General features: G+C 35.2%; 1 protein-coding gene across 2 annotated transcripts; it reads right to left on the bottom strand.

The window, feature by feature from the left end:
- Positions 1-319: 319 nt before the first annotated feature.
- Positions 320-11,957, bottom strand: LOC147559754 (rab GTPase-activating protein 22-like). 2 transcript variants are annotated; one of them, XM_086661688.1, is made up of 12 exons: positions 11,670-11,957; positions 11,220-11,394; positions 7,902-8,000; positions 6,383-6,486; positions 5,416-6,200; positions 5,184-5,306; positions 4,966-5,054; positions 4,670-4,870; positions 3,982-4,386; positions 3,185-3,268; positions 1,008-1,261; positions 320-546 (listed from the first exon to the last, which is right to left on the bottom strand). In XM_086661688.1, the coding sequence occupies exons 2-11, from the start codon at positions 11,343-11,345 to the stop codon at positions 1,217-1,219; spliced, it is 2,061 nt and encodes a 686-aa protein (XP_086517814.1). In that variant the 5' UTR covers positions 11,346-11,394; positions 11,670-11,957; the 3' UTR covers positions 320-546; positions 1,008-1,216. The 2 variants fall into 2 exon arrangements, with proteins under 2 accessions (XP_086517814.1, XP_086517815.1); XM_086661689.1 differs by having other exon boundaries at positions 3,978-4,386; positions 11,670-11,897.
- Positions 11,958-15,646: the final 3,689 nt, after the last annotated feature.

The following is a 15,646-nucleotide window of genomic DNA, read 5'->3' as shown; positions in this document are numbered from 1 at the left end:
GGGCATATTTCAATTACTTTGTCCAAAATGTTTCTGTCAAATTTTATTTCATCATTTGTTCTGCGTTTTCAGATATAGAAAGAGAACTTGACTATTAAAATATTTTATGTTTTTGTGGTTAATTTTAAATATTAAATTATTTTCAATATTGGCATTTTAAAGTGAATATATGATGATTTATTTTTTTTGGAGGAAAATGTCTACTTACTAAAAGAACTAATTCCCCTATACTAATTGTGTCCCAGTACACTAGAGACAGATCCCTTTACTAAAGACCAAAAGAAAATAAGAAATGCCCACCAGAGGTTCTCGCTTGATATTTAAGGAGAAATAACCTATCTGATTACTTCATAAATTTCGAATATATTCACATATAATTAATGAAAATTGGATACATAATTCCTTTTAGATAAAAACGAAAACAAAAAAAGTATGGTAGGTATATAGTTTCGCCACTTAAAATGGATCGTATATTTTTCGGATGGTAGCAGCTCCAAAATCAAAACTTCTCTGCAGCTATTAAGTCTTCATTCTTGAAACTGTCCACTACATTCATAACAAGAAGAAACAAGAACGCTTAAGCTTAAGCTCTTATAAATTATTGGAAGCAAATTTGATATTTCTGAGGTTTCCTTGTCTGGAAAGCAAGGAAAGCTAGTAGTTCATCCGAAGAGCTGTTTTTCACATTAATTCGTATAAGTTCAAAGGTTGAAAGTCCATGTTTGGCGACACAGAGCATTCCCGGAAGTGAATTATATTCATAGTAAACATGTCTAGTACTCAGAATCATATTCGGAATTAGTTCTTTCAGATCAACCGAAATCACCCAAATCCAAACACGACCTTGTGAAGAGTTCTACATGTTGCCTGAAGTTCATGTGGTCCATTCACTGGGGCCGAATGTTGAACAAGTCTACATAACTAGTGCGTAGATGCTAAGATTATAACAGTTTATCCTCAAATTTTCACTGATGATTGTTGTTATGTAAAAAAGAAGGAAAAAGTACCTTGAGGCAGGATGATTGAGAAACTAGAGACTGGATGGGGAGCTTCGCCTAGCTGATTATTGCTACTGCTTTCAACTTATCAACAAAAAGACACGACAAAGTTCGGGTCTTGTCAAACTCGTACAATTTTACCAACTCGGAGTATCACCATAGTGAATGCATGAAATATGGTGCAACGGTTGACTATTCCTTGTGCTAGTGATGGGCACCTATGACTGTTCGGAATTGCTGCTTGTTCTCTTGTGCTTGATTATCTGAGGAATAGAACAGGACTTGAAGTTTTAAACTAGGCATAACAAGAAGAGAGGGAAAAATATATATAGTACGGGATGCTAAGTAATTGGTGTCGGGACTTGACTGCTCGGCCATGTCGATCCCCTAGCCAGTCAGGTGAGGCAGGAATCCCTATGGTGAAAACTCAGTTACTCGGGTTACTATTTAATTATTTGTTTAGATATACACATAAATTAGTGAATACAACATTTCTTATGTGGGAAGTTGGGAACGTAAAAAATCTGTTCTTTTGACAACTGTTCCGGAGTTTCATACAAAATGTAAAAACTAAAGAACAAAAAAAGGATAAAACAGGGGCTCAGTCAAGTTCCACTTTGTTTGGAGCTCAGGCTACCTCGAGCTGGAGTGAACTCGCAAATCGACTAGTTAGATGGGGTTATTCACAGGAGGGTGTTGTTTCCCTTGCTATTAAGGACACTTTGTCTGGTTCATTAGATAGACAAAGTTCACTGTCTTTTGGGATAACCATCCAAAATTTGAGAAGTAATTTCCAGGGTGAGTTTTCGAATGCAAGACCAACCAGAAACATATATAATCTAGTACAGTATAAAATAAAAATAAAAAAGGAAGCTTTCTTTCAAATTTTTAGTGAATTATGTTAATTTTTCAGTTTATGAAAATATAGTCATATTTAACAAACCACAAATCATTTTTTGTAAGAAATACAGCAAAAGACAACTATTTATACCATATATAGGGTCGAATAATAAAAACTTGATTTCATTTCCTGAACCAAAATGTGACATGATTTATCAACAAAATAGACAACTATTTCTATCATATATATTGTCAAAATAATAAAACTTGATTTCATATCCAGACAAATGCGACATGATTTACCAATAATTTTTTTCTAATTGTCCACCACCTCTTGGTGTAGTGGTTTGACACCCACTCCGCGACCCCGGAGGTCACAATTTGAATTACACTTAAGTAAAAATCCAAGATTTATTGAACTTGGGTATAAATAAAGTAAAGGCAGATTAGATAGATTTTATGCCCCTTAGGATGGCCTCTAAGGGTTGATATATGGCCTCTAAGGGTTGATATATGGCCTCTAAGGGTTGTCATGATGCTCATTCAGTTCATGAATCTCGATGTATCTTCGTATTATCAATGATGTATCAATGCCTTGTAATGACTCTTGTAGTATATGTCAAAAAAGAAAAATTGTTTCTAGTTCACTGGGTCATCTAACCCAGATGAAACTTATAAAGGTGATAGTTCAACACTACAGCACAAAGAAGCAAATGCTTAGAAAAAAGAAGGGTTTTTTGAACTTACCCCCTTATCACTAATTGGTAATTGAGTTTACCCCCCTCAATAATGAGTAATTGAGTTTACCCCCTTAGATTTGCTATTTTTGGCAAAAACACAAAGGTTGTGTTTGGCGTACGTGAAATAAATGTGACTATCAAGAACGATTATCATTCAATATGATTCCTCGTAGTTGACCACTTTACTTTTATTGTTTGATTTAGTCGGTAATAAAATTAGTAAAGATTGATTTTGGTTGTAATTGTGATTTTATCATCTCATGCCAAGCATGCCCTTAGGAATTTTGCTAAAAATACAAAATTCAAGGGGGTAAGCTCAATTACTAATTATTGAAGGGGGTAAACTCAATTACTAATTAGTTTTGAGGGGGTAAGTTCAAAAAACCCAAGTACACCCTAGAAAGAATACCTGCTAACCGTAACATTCTGCCTATATGTAAAAACGGTTTTTAAGGTAGATAGAATATGCAGGCTAAGCATACAACATTTCAAGTAACACTTCTAGGTTAAACGAGTATCAAAGCATGCATTTGGAGTACAGTGCACCTTGGACAAAGCTAAGCAATATAGGGAGAAACTAATCTTAAGATGAACCAAAAAACTAACCTTGTAGAAGTATTTCTTCCGAAGTTTGATTGCCATACGAATGCATCTAATTACGCTAATATTCAACATATTATCATTGAAGATCTGTAAGATATTAAACAAGAGTGAAAACAAGTTATCTTCCCTATTGAAGATAAAAAAAAAATATGGATATTAGAAATAAACATTGCATAAAATTCTAGCCTCTGCCACAAAAAGCGAGAAGGGATTATCAATGCAAAGTGATGAAAAGAACATGGTTTGAAGACCGTAATTAACAAATGACTTAGTCAAGAAAACAAGGGTTATTGTCCAAATAGTTTAATTGAAAGAGATCCACTATTGAGCTTTTGCAGACACAAGACTATGAAGTTGTAGACACATCTTAGGCAAAATGGGCTTGATGCCGTTAGAGTGGCCTGAGAGGCCTTTAATGGGTATATTAAGGCTCTCAGCAAAGCTAACCACCCATCCAGGGTAGTAGCTTTCAGAGAATTAGAATTAGGAGTTTTAAAATTTTTAAGACCTACAAGGACTCTTATGGTCGGCAGCACCATTAGGGTTGGCAGTAGCTTATAGATAGGTTTCTCATCTTCGAATCAAGAAATTAAAATCCAGCTGCTTATAGTCTTATTCTTCAGTGTTTATGCTTTTCAGTCTTTTTACTGGCATAGTTTAGTTTGACCTTAGTATAAGCGCTACATCATAAGAGACCAGAGTATGATTTCAAGTATCATAAAACAAATGAAGCTCTAAATACTAACAACTAGACTTGAATACTTGATTAACAGAATTCAAACGCAGGGAAATGCACCTGCCTTTATCAGATCATCAATTGATTGTGTTTCTTTAATAATCTTGTGGCGGTTGATAATAAGGATTGCTGCTACACAGAAGACGGGTAATTCATCATCACCATTCCTTGTTGAACTGACTACAGTACTGTTTTGCATGCGCTCATTCCTTGACCAAAAATTCCTGGTCAAGCCACAGAAAGGATAACTAACTGTTGGTTTTAATCCGTTGCTATCCGAGACAGAACCCTCTACAACTCCATTTTTGGGTTGTGATCGTCCTACCCCCTTTGAATTCCCATTACTCTCGACACTTTCTTCTCCTGTTTCAGAACCAGAATCCCTTGGAAGCTGTAAGGCCAATGGTTCAAGACAAGTTTCCTCCAATTCTCGAGATAGTGACTCATCAAAATCAGCAGCCCACATCATCTGGGTAGGTGCAAATGCAACAACATTAGGTGAAAGGTGATAATATTTTTGTGAATGCAGAATAAAGAGAATATTTTCATAAAGGTGAGCAACATCAAGAGAAGTTGACTTCTGGAGAACGAAAACAAAAAACATAACCATATCAAACACATTCGCGTAAATATGTATCTTCGCAAGGGAGCAGTTTCTGCTTCCATAATATGGCCAAGGATGTCTAGGAAGAGAGAATTTATTTGAAATGTCAATTTTGGAACTAGTAAAAAGCACCGCTAAGAGCGCCTACCTCCCACATGCAAAGAGCTTCATTAAAAGATAACTCCCGTCGAAAAAGAACCAACAGCATGCGGAAGGCAAAATGCAGGCTCTCGGCACCTATTAGTGACAAGTGGGCAAATGTCTCTTTATCCGTCAACTCCAATATTCGCCATAAAGATTGCAACTGCTTCATCACTCCAGTTGGCCCTTCCATCTGAAAATTTTCACGCTGGGAGGAATCACAAGTATATGTCAATGCAGCAAAAATGTAATCAGACAGTAAGGTATAGCTGGGCAAGTAGAGAATGATTAGGTTAAGAGTACCATTCTTCTGAGAAGCATCTCAAAGCACCAAAATGCATCTGCATTATCTTCAAAAAGTACAACAAATGGAGAGAGCAAATCGCTCATACCTATAAATCAGATAGGATGTAATGTTATAATGACTACAAAGGGTAGCAGTTAATTTGATATTCACACCCTTTATGACGAACTCTAAGAGTGACAAAATCAGAAATAAAAATCCTGGTTGAATCTACAACCTTGGCAGTATCCAGTAGCAGGATCAACCCATGCATAGACGGCAAGAATATCTGACATCCTAGCCATATTATTTGTATCCTCATAGAATTCCAAATGGCTGTCCGTTCTTACAACATCAACAACTGCATTGACATCAGACTCACAGGAATGTTTTAAAGCTTCTTAGGTAACAGTGTATAACCAATATTATCAAGTGGCTATTTCAACAAAACAAAAATGTAAATGGTTTACCTATTCGGTGAAGCGTCCAAAGCCATTCAGAAACTCTGACCTCACTGATACCCTCTTCTTCGGATATAGTTGTCTTTATAATGGCTGATTCAGGTGCATCTGATATTCTCAGTCTGTTAACTTCAGCTTTATGTTCGAAATTTCTTGACTGTTTTACTTGTTCATGGGAGCCTGACTCGAATATGTCATTTGTAAAAGAACTCACACGTGAGACATCATTAGACGGTGACCCATTTGATTCTATAATAAGATTCACGTTGTTGTTCATTTGAAAACTGTGCACGCTATCATTCACCAAATTAAAATCCTGTTCGCAAGATATATCGTCCTCTCTAAACTCTTGTTTATCACTGTCGCTTCTTTCGAATAAATTTGTGACTAAATCAAAATAAGTATCAGTGTCATTTTGTGAGACAGAACCTTCTCTCATTCCTTTAGGGGAAAAACAATTGTACGGACCCGAAGAATACATAGCACATGAAGAGTCATATGCAGCACTATCCGTGCTTCCTCTAACGCTCACAAGGTCAGCCGAATCACTAGAGCTTACCCTCTGGCATGCATGTGATGGATTTGTACAGTTACTATTCCAATCAGAAGTCTTTATCTCACTAGTAGCATCATGAGAACTTGATGATTTTGGCACCTGTGCTTCCCTTTTACCACTGTTTCTAGACACAGTCCTGGCATCCATCACCTTGGACCCCACAACATAAGCAAGAGAACCAGTTCCAACGCTTGAATGCATCTTCTGGCATTGCTTTATGAGATCCTCATATCGCTCCCTGCATGGTTGATCCAACAAGAATTTTCCAAAACAAATTCAGGGAACTCACCACATATCAGAACTCATTTGCAATGGTAAAGAAAAGGTCTAGATTTTAAACAAGCAGATATTCAAGGAACGAGCTGTGAGTGGGACTAGTACCACTTGTGAAATAAAACAAGAAACTGAAAAGGTTCTGACCTTCTGGCTGTCCTTAGTTGCCTTCGGTACTCAGTTGTGCTACCCAGTGCATAGCAACCAAGAAGAAATTCCCATACTTCGGCTCGTATTGACGGGTCCACGCCCTGACCATGCAGAAAATAATGTGTTAGTTACAAGAGCGCTAGACCAAGTAAGCTTAATAACTTAAACAATAAAGTTCGTTTTCACTTTTCAACAAGTAAGACTCTTCAGTCTTCAACATGTACAGCACATGAAACCAACAGATGTTTCATAATAAACAGTCACCAATACATGCGGCATGTCGGAGATCATTATTTTATATCGAAATTGAAAAAAATAACCTCAAATTTTGACAATTGAAATATCAACAATGGACAACATGATAAGCATCAGGCCCACTAATGTACACCGATAATGTATAAAAAAGTAGTTAAGGTTCATCTCACAACTCAACCAATTGGTAAATTACGATATAAAGGTGATAACAATACAGATGGTTATAAACATATTTCCGGTAAGCAACAAATGTGCAGCCATTGCTTGCTGTTAAAACAGAAAGAAAATATTCAATTTATGCTTCTGAAAAATTATTAAAGAAGCAGTTCAGCTGTTAGCCTGTTACTAAAACAAGAAGAACACGAGGTTCAACTGACCGTTTACCGTTTTAAAGAAAACAAATTTTTATTGTGTAGTTAAATCAGGTCGAACGGGAGGAAGTGCACTGATGTTTACGTTTCAACAAAGATCAACTAATTTGCTTCAATATTCAGTTCATTTTGTTTCGAAAACATAGTGAGCTAAACTGGGAACTTGAGAAAATCTAACTGTATAAACAATCATGGAACTGCAAATAACCACCTCAAGAAATTCAGTTTAAAGGTTTTTATTTTGTTGAAGGAAAAAAACAATAGATAAGCAACTAAACTAATCAATAGCGTGATTGGCTTCAGTTGTATTTAGTGATCCTCAAGTTTCAGTGTTGATCCATATTAGATTCCGAGATACAACTTTAGTGGAGCTTAAAAAACCAAACAATGACGTTAGCCCCACAATTACTGCAATTAACTATTCTTATGTAGTATGTTATTTTTCTCCACACCAACTGCTTGCAGTGTGGATACCATAGTGCAAGGAGTAGGACATCTAGGCATTTTTCAAATAATTTCCTTGATTATAGCATTTAAACAAAGATCGAAGTTATGTCAAATTCCAAAATTTTGTTCTGACATGCAGATTGGAAAGATCACACGGGAATGCATTCGTATTCAGTGTATTGGAGAAGATATGTCTTTTACATCATTATTCATTAATAGTTTAGACTTTAGACATCTCCATTTGATAATGCACATCCATTCGACAAAAAGGAGTACAGAAATTTCATGAGATGGCCAGCTGAGTAACTTTTATTTGAAATCATAGGAATATGTAAAGTATGTAAACTGCTAAATCTAGTGTGACCAAAAACCTAACACAAACTTGTAGGTCGAGTACTCAAGTAATTCCTAAAATGGAAGAACTGTAATGTTAAGCAGCTTACCCCACAAACAATCAACTTCAGGGCCTTTTGGAAATCAAAAACCTTCCCATCGCTATCAAAAGTGGCTCGCCACTTTTCAGGCTTCAGCATTTTGCTTCTCTGTAGCATACAAACAAAAAAAAAGAATTAGATAATGACTTCAAGCAATTTAAAATGCTACTGAGCAATCCATCAAAGATAAGATAATCACTAGTCAGAAGGAGCTCTTGGAACACACTCAGGTCAAATCATTCCAGTAGTACTGTAGTAGTTCTATTAAATACGAATTATCTAAAATAAACCTACGTAGACGAACAACCACCCCAATTAGTTGACTGCTAGACTCCAGACCTCATCTTCCATTAACACAAAAAGAACGCCCTAAGTTTCTTGTTCGATCTGTCACTTTCCAACAGCATCTCAGAATCGTCTTCGTAGGAATTAATTTAACACTTAAGTGATCCCCTCAAAATAGATCCTCATTAATAACTCGCATCTATATAACAAATCAGCTAGGTTTTTGCCATGTCATAACTTGAATTTGTAAATCTCGGACGTCTAATCTTGATCCTTCTTCTTCAAAAGGTCTTTCATATCCATCACCAATAAAATAAAGTGAAAATAACTACTCTACTTTCTACTTATGCTACCCCTCCAGTTCCCCACGAATTTCTCTTACTCCTTCCACCCGTACAAATCCTCCTCAAACTGCCCTCAATTTTTTTAATGCCGCATAATTCACTTTTTCTCTATCTCTCTCACTTGTGATTTGTGAATAACTCATCTTCAAACCTCTTGCATTTTCTGTATAGTAATCACTTTATCTCATTTTTGGTACTTCAAGGTTTCAGTCGAAGGAGTTCATAATTATTGGTATAGGAGGATTATTGATTTAAGTGAAGTTAATTGATTGTGCTGTCCTTTTGTTTTAGGTTAATTGATCAACCGAAAGGTAAAAATTTTATCACACATGTTTTATTTATGGCGGGAGAGTCCATTGAATTTTTATTCCTCTTAAATATATTATTGTTGAAATGTTTAACGCATGTACCATAAGAGTAAGACAAGGATACGACTACATATGCAATTGAGTGAAGTACTTAACGAATTACGTCGTGTCAAAGGCACGGGCTATACCTTAGTACGAACATAATAGTCCTTGAAGCCTCTAATGTCATGAGATACCCACAATATTCAATCTATAAAAAATATTTGACTTGCCAAAATTTAAATGAACAAAACTTGAACGTGGAACTTGCATAGTGCAAACCGGATAAGAATGCTTTAAGCATGTTTTGACTCCTTAGAATCTCCAGATTTACATGATTTTGTGTAGCATATAGAAACTCAACGTTCGTCTCGGCCAGCGGTAGAATAAGATTAAATATTAAAAATAATTTGAATAAAATAATATGACAAACTTAAGTCTCCAAATGTCCAACTTCATATAGTTTTTTGGTACATTGACACACCTAGGCGAATTAAAACTATTGAATTTCACATGGCAGGTATCTCAGGTCGCATTAAAAAATTAATAGAAATTTTGCATATTATGAAATTAAAATATCAGAGAATAAATGTTAGCCCCTTGAGCTTCATAAGATTTTGCTTACATGTATAATACGAGGCTAAAAATATAATATAGTCGTTCTCAAGCATTACTAAGTTTATGTGAATGAATTAGTGGTCTCAGATAGTTTGCAATACCACCAAAGACAACAACCACTTAGCATTTACATGTATAACTGAAAATATAATATACGAGGCTAAAAATGTAGTATGTGAAAAAGATAATACGCTCCTATGTAATCGAATTAATGTCTATACAACATAAAGACAATTTCTTATGAAATGATGATTGTTTTTGCTCAGTTGGTTGGGCATCTACTCCGAATGTCACATATTCAAGTTATTCAACGCACGGTGGAAGTTTGGAATCCATTATTCATCGACTTGTGTTAACAGGGTATCATAAAGTAAAGGTCGAAGTAATTGGCCTTTGGGCCCATAGGATGACTTAGGTGTCTTTTATGGCATTTACAGCCGAAAATGTCCTTAATGATGACAGTTATAGGTCTTATGCAATTCATGATGTATTTCCGTATTATATATTCATGATGTATCCATGACATGAGTATTTGGTAGGAATTTTTCTTCTTCTTTCTCTTCTCCTCCTACCACCACCATCTTTAACTGGTCCGAGAGAGTCAAAGACAAATGGTGGTAATGGTTGGAGCCTTGGAGGCAGTGGTTTGGCAGTGGTGGTCGGGGAGGGAGAGACAAAGAGTTAGAAGAACCTTTTTAATAAGGGTCACCAAGGCTGGGCCCAATTGTTATGCCCCCAAGACCAGGCCTTGACGCTGACAAATGGGCTGGAAACTGGTTATGACCAATGAAAATCCAAGCCCACTAACTGAAAATACACCAAATGCGTTTTTTTACTTCATTAGCTCAATTAAGGGTTTTCTGAATTTCAGAACGTCACACCAAACCTCGTTCTGCATAGTTATCACTTTATCTCATTTTTGTACTCCATATCATTATGTGTTTTATTGTGTTCCATCCATAAAATAAAACCTAAAAACTAAGTCAAGATTTTTTTTTTACATGGGACTCCAAGAGTCCTTACGTTAATTACATGGCATGGATACACCATGAATATACAATATGAAGATACATCATGAATTGAATAAATACTATAATTGGCATAACTAAAGACATCTTGGGTCTTAAAGACCATATAAAGACCCTGAAGGCCATCATATGGGGTCTAAAGCTCGTTTACTCTTACCTTATTTAATACCCTATTTACACAAGTCAATAAATGATGGATTTTCACTTTCTTCCTGCGACCTCCGGGATTTCGAAGTAGAATCGCACCCAACTAAGCAAGAAGTCATTTGCAATTCAAGATTGTCCTCATCAAAAAATAGCCAACTAGCCATCTTGAAAAAAATTGCAGGGGGGTAGAGGGTACATTTCACAAGTTTAGTACCATAAAAACCGCAACTTGTGGAGAATAACACAAATGACTAAAAATTAAACTTGTTTGATTATGAAAGTTGGAGTTGACATGGATCTCTGGTAGAGTGGAGAAACAACAACAACTGCAAATAGTGAAGTAGATTACTATCCCTAAATATCAAATTTTAATCAGCTTGAAATCACCCATAAAATGATCCTAAACAATTCAGAAGATTTTCCCTAATAAGAAATTAAGAATTATAGTTGATATAAGTCTCATTGGGGATCACAAGCAAAGTGGAAAAGCATACAAGTTGCTAATTAACAAGATCACATTAAACATAACAAAATTAAGCCCTAAACTAGTAAATTTACCGGTGTAGCAGCAGATTGATGAAGACAAGGCTCTCCAATATCGCGAACAATAGAACCAACGCGTTGAAGATTCACTGAACCAGCCTTCCCACAACTCCATTGCTTATCTTTTCCGTCAAACGACATTATTAATCCGCCTGACCTTTTCTCCTCTCAATCTTACTCATCCTTCATCCTAGAACAAAAAAATCTACTAATCCATTAGAAACTATCAAGTAAATCACAAACACACATCGCCATTCCAGATTTCAATTTTCAATTTCAAAATCCGACTAACGATGTAACAAATCATCGAATCGTCTGAGAGATGGATCCAAAATGAATACTAAAAAAACATAGATTTCAATCAACGCAATTTAGAGAGAGAAAGATGATCGAGATCACAATCTAGAGAGAGAAGTAAAAATTGAGAAGATCGTAGAGAGAGAAAGTAGATAGAAAAATATTGACCTGAGAATGGAAAAAGGCTTTGAGATCTCGGCGATACGGAGACAGCTCAAAAACTCCGACGCCATTAAGAGAGACGTTTTTTTTTTTCCGGAGGGTAGTGTTTTTATTTTCATTTACTTTAATTTTTATATATTTTGTTTGATCATGAGAAATTAACACTACAAAATACCAAGGATGGACTATTGACTACTCATATGGGATTCCATTGACATTTTTCTATAGATATCTAATGCTACAATTTTTTTTTCGTTGAACTATATCTAATGCTACAATGGTATTGAAAAATTCAATGTGGAACCTAAACTTTTGGCAAGTTTTAGTAAATAAATCATTCTCTCTAATTAAATTTTAATTTTGATGTGAAGGTGATATGACAGTATTTAATTTTAAAGTGTTTCAGTATATATATAATATTTGAGATTTCTATTGTGAATCTCAATTATATAATCAAAATATTAAATACAAAATTATCCGTATAGGAAATGACACCTATGTAATTCTTAACAAAAAGAAATTGTTAGACTATTGTATTTGATATGTATTTTAAATTGAGCATCTTAACAATGACATCTAGAAGAAAAAAAAAATTGAGTTTCGCGTTGTAGATACAGTAGGCCAGAAGAGAGATTCTCGACCAGTTAGTTATGCATCTATCAAAAAATTTGGATGCTACGGATTCGATTTTACGGTTAAAGTGGAATCCATCATTATTGGTTGGTGTTGAAGGATACATAGTTAATCTAAAGGTTGGAACGGCTCCCCTGGGATGCCCTTGGAGATCGTCGTCTAGACTCGAAGATGTATTTGACGAGAGCAATCATCGTCCCCATTTAATTCATATATTATTATTTAGATGCACTCACACCGTATTTTATGTAATGACTTTATATACAAAAAAAAGAATGCAACACTTTAAAAAAAAACACATAAAAATTACTTAAGTGTTATTTTCTAGATGCATAGTTTCTCAATTGAGCTTCTATCATAAATGTCACTATTGAACTCCTCTTTTAAAAGACAGCTCAAATGCAACATTTTAACAATTTGAGACCGATTTAGGTGTCATTTCCTAGATGAGTAATTTTTTTTATTTAATTTTGAGTTAACAATTGAGGTACTTACAGCATCTCCAATGCAAGACTCGATCTTAAAATTTTAAGTGTCACCTAGGACTTTAAATTTTTTTTCATAAAAAAACATCTCTAATGCAAAACTCAATTGAGACCTTAAGATGATGTGGAAACATTTAATTTTAAGATGGTCTCAATTACAAACTCTATTTTTCGAGTTCTCTTTCAAGAGTCTTAAGCAGCTTGGTCATCAAATTCAATATAGGACCAATAGAAAGTTTTTCTCTCTCAACCACTTTTTTCCTATTTAATATATGTGTGATATGTGTAACCATTGGAGTTTTTTTTAGTGTTGCATTAGAGAATGACTTCAATTAGAGACACATTAGTCAACTGAATTTTTTTTTTGTAGTTTTGAATTGGAGATGTCCTCCGATACTAGACTCAATCTATAAAATCTTAAGTGCCACGTAGGACTTTAGAGTTTTTCTTAAAAAAACATCTCCAATGCGAGACTAAATTGAAATATTAGGACGATGTGGAAGCATCTAATCTTATAATTTCTCAATCTTAAATTTTATTATTGAGATCTCTTTTGAGTATCTTAAGTATCATAGTTATCAAATTTAATTTTATGATCAACAGAAAATCTTTGTCTCTCGACTACTTTTTCCCATCAAATGTACCTCTACCATTATGGTTTTTTTAGCGTTGTACTGGAAAAGAACTTGAATGAGAGACATTTAATTTAGCGAATGAGAAAAAAGAATCTCATATATAATCTCCTTTAGATTTCACAAATAAGTCAATTAGATTTTTTAGTTTTCTATTGGAGATGCTGTAAGGGGATCTCATTGATTTTAAATGGGAAGTTAGGCCACAAATCTGATAAAAAATTTGGACTTTGGTTAAAAAGGAGCAGTCAAATTTTTTTTGGCCTTCACCTCCCTCAGTACTATTTTTAATTTGCAATAGCTTTGCAACGCCTTGCGACAACTTCACAACTGCTTCGCAACAACTTGGGAACACCTTACAACAGTTTTACAATGTCTTGCAACACCTCTGTAAAAATATATTCTTTTAACTAAACAAAATATAAACATTAGGATTTTAATAAAAAAGATATAAAATTTAGGTTTGTAACGAAAATAAAAATAACTTGTCTCTTTAACTGAAAAAATTGTCTTCGACTCAATTTCCTGATTTGAAATGGCCAGCGCTTTGGGGAAAGCTAAATAGTTTATGGGGTGTGAAGACTTGGTCAAAAATTGGTCAATTTTATTTAGGGGGAAAGCAACATAGCTTCTCCACCTGAGCTCTCTCTTTCCACCTCAGCTCTCTCTCTCCACCTCACCTCACTCTCTCTCCACCTCACCCTCTCTCCACCTCACCTTTTTATCTTCTCCGATTAGGTCGCCGACCGGAAAATTTTCCGGCCGGCGACCATGGAAAAAAAAATTCAGTCTCTCTCTCTCTAGAAACTCCGGCGAAGGGGAAGAACAGACCGGAACTCCGGCGAAGGGGAAGAACAAACCGGAACTCCGGCGAAGGAAAACCCCTTCGCCGGAGTTTCTAGAGAGAGATAGAGAAGAGTGAATTTTTTTTTCATGGTCGCCGACCGGAAAATTTTCCGGTCGGCGACCTAATCGGAGAAGAGAGAGAGAATGGTAGGGAGAGAGAAGATGAGGTGGAGAGAGAGAGAGAGAGGTGAGGTGGAGGGAGGTGAGGTGAGGTGGAGAGTTTTTTATTTTGAACCATATTCCCCATAAAATATGTTGCCCCGAAAACTTTTCAAAATTTTGCATATTCCCTTTAAAATTTCAAACTCCGGAAACTTTTTAGCTTTCCCAAAAGCGCTGGCCTTTGAAATTAAGTGTTGATACCCCATGTTAAGAGCATCTCCAATGAGACACTCTAACAAACACTCTAAAAGTCCTAGTTGTCAAGGGCCAATAGAGATTCTCTTTCCAAAATGTCAATATAGAGACACTCTAATTTTTGTTGGTCTCCAATGGAGATCTCTAAAGTGTCTATACTTAATACACATGTCCTTCTTCAATTCAATTGATAAAAAGTAGTTGAAAAGCAAGATTTTTTATTGGTTGAAATTTAAAAGTAACACTTAGAGTGTCTCAAGTAGTCACTCTCATTTTAGAGTTTCTCTCTCTAGACACTCTACAATAAATGTGTCCACCTCATATTAGAGTGTCTAATAAAGTGTTCCATTGGAGATGATTTTTTAACAAAAACTCCAAAAAGTCTATGTGGCACTCTAAGTGTTAGAGATTGAGTGTCCCATTGGAGATGCTCTAAGATCGAAATAGGAATTTCACATTAACTCGCGAGAGAAGCACGTGTAGATTAGCATAAAAGTCGGTATACGTTAGCATAAAAGTCTTATTTGACCGTTAGCATGGGAAAGATCTTTGTCAATAATAGGTGATCTATGTGAAGTTAGCTGGCTTCCATAGACTATTGGACTCTTGTTATTACTCCTTACTCGTGTATTTTGTCGTCAAGGAAAATGGCTTCTTTTGTTTGATTATTATCCATTTATCCATAGTCCCACCAAAAAATCTCATCCTATCTTATACTGAAATAAGTGAAATTGCTATGAGAAGAATATTTGACAATAAATAATCAACCAAGTAGATTCTTTTAGATTCTAAAAAGAATTAGATAGTAGCTAACAATTGTTCAATTGTAATAAAAAATGTATTATTTTTCTCTAAATACATGTCACATTCTAAGTTAATGATCGTGAAGTTTTTTCTGGTTTCAATAATTTTCATTTTTTTACGTCTAGTTTAAGACAGTTTGACCCACATTAGACAAACTCTTTATAGTGACTTGTTGATATTCGAATGGAATACTTGTTTAGTTGATTTTGATCTTATAAGTTTCAGA

The sequence above is a fragment of the Eschscholzia californica genome, unplaced genomic scaffold (assembly GCF_041429995.1).
Source record: "Eschscholzia californica isolate CP2 unplaced genomic scaffold, dmEscCali1.0.p SCAF_2, whole genome shotgun sequence".
NCBI lineage: Eukaryota > Viridiplantae > Streptophyta > Magnoliopsida > Ranunculales > Papaveraceae > Eschscholzia > Eschscholzia californica.
This window is presented reverse-complemented; position numbering and strand designations above follow the sequence as displayed.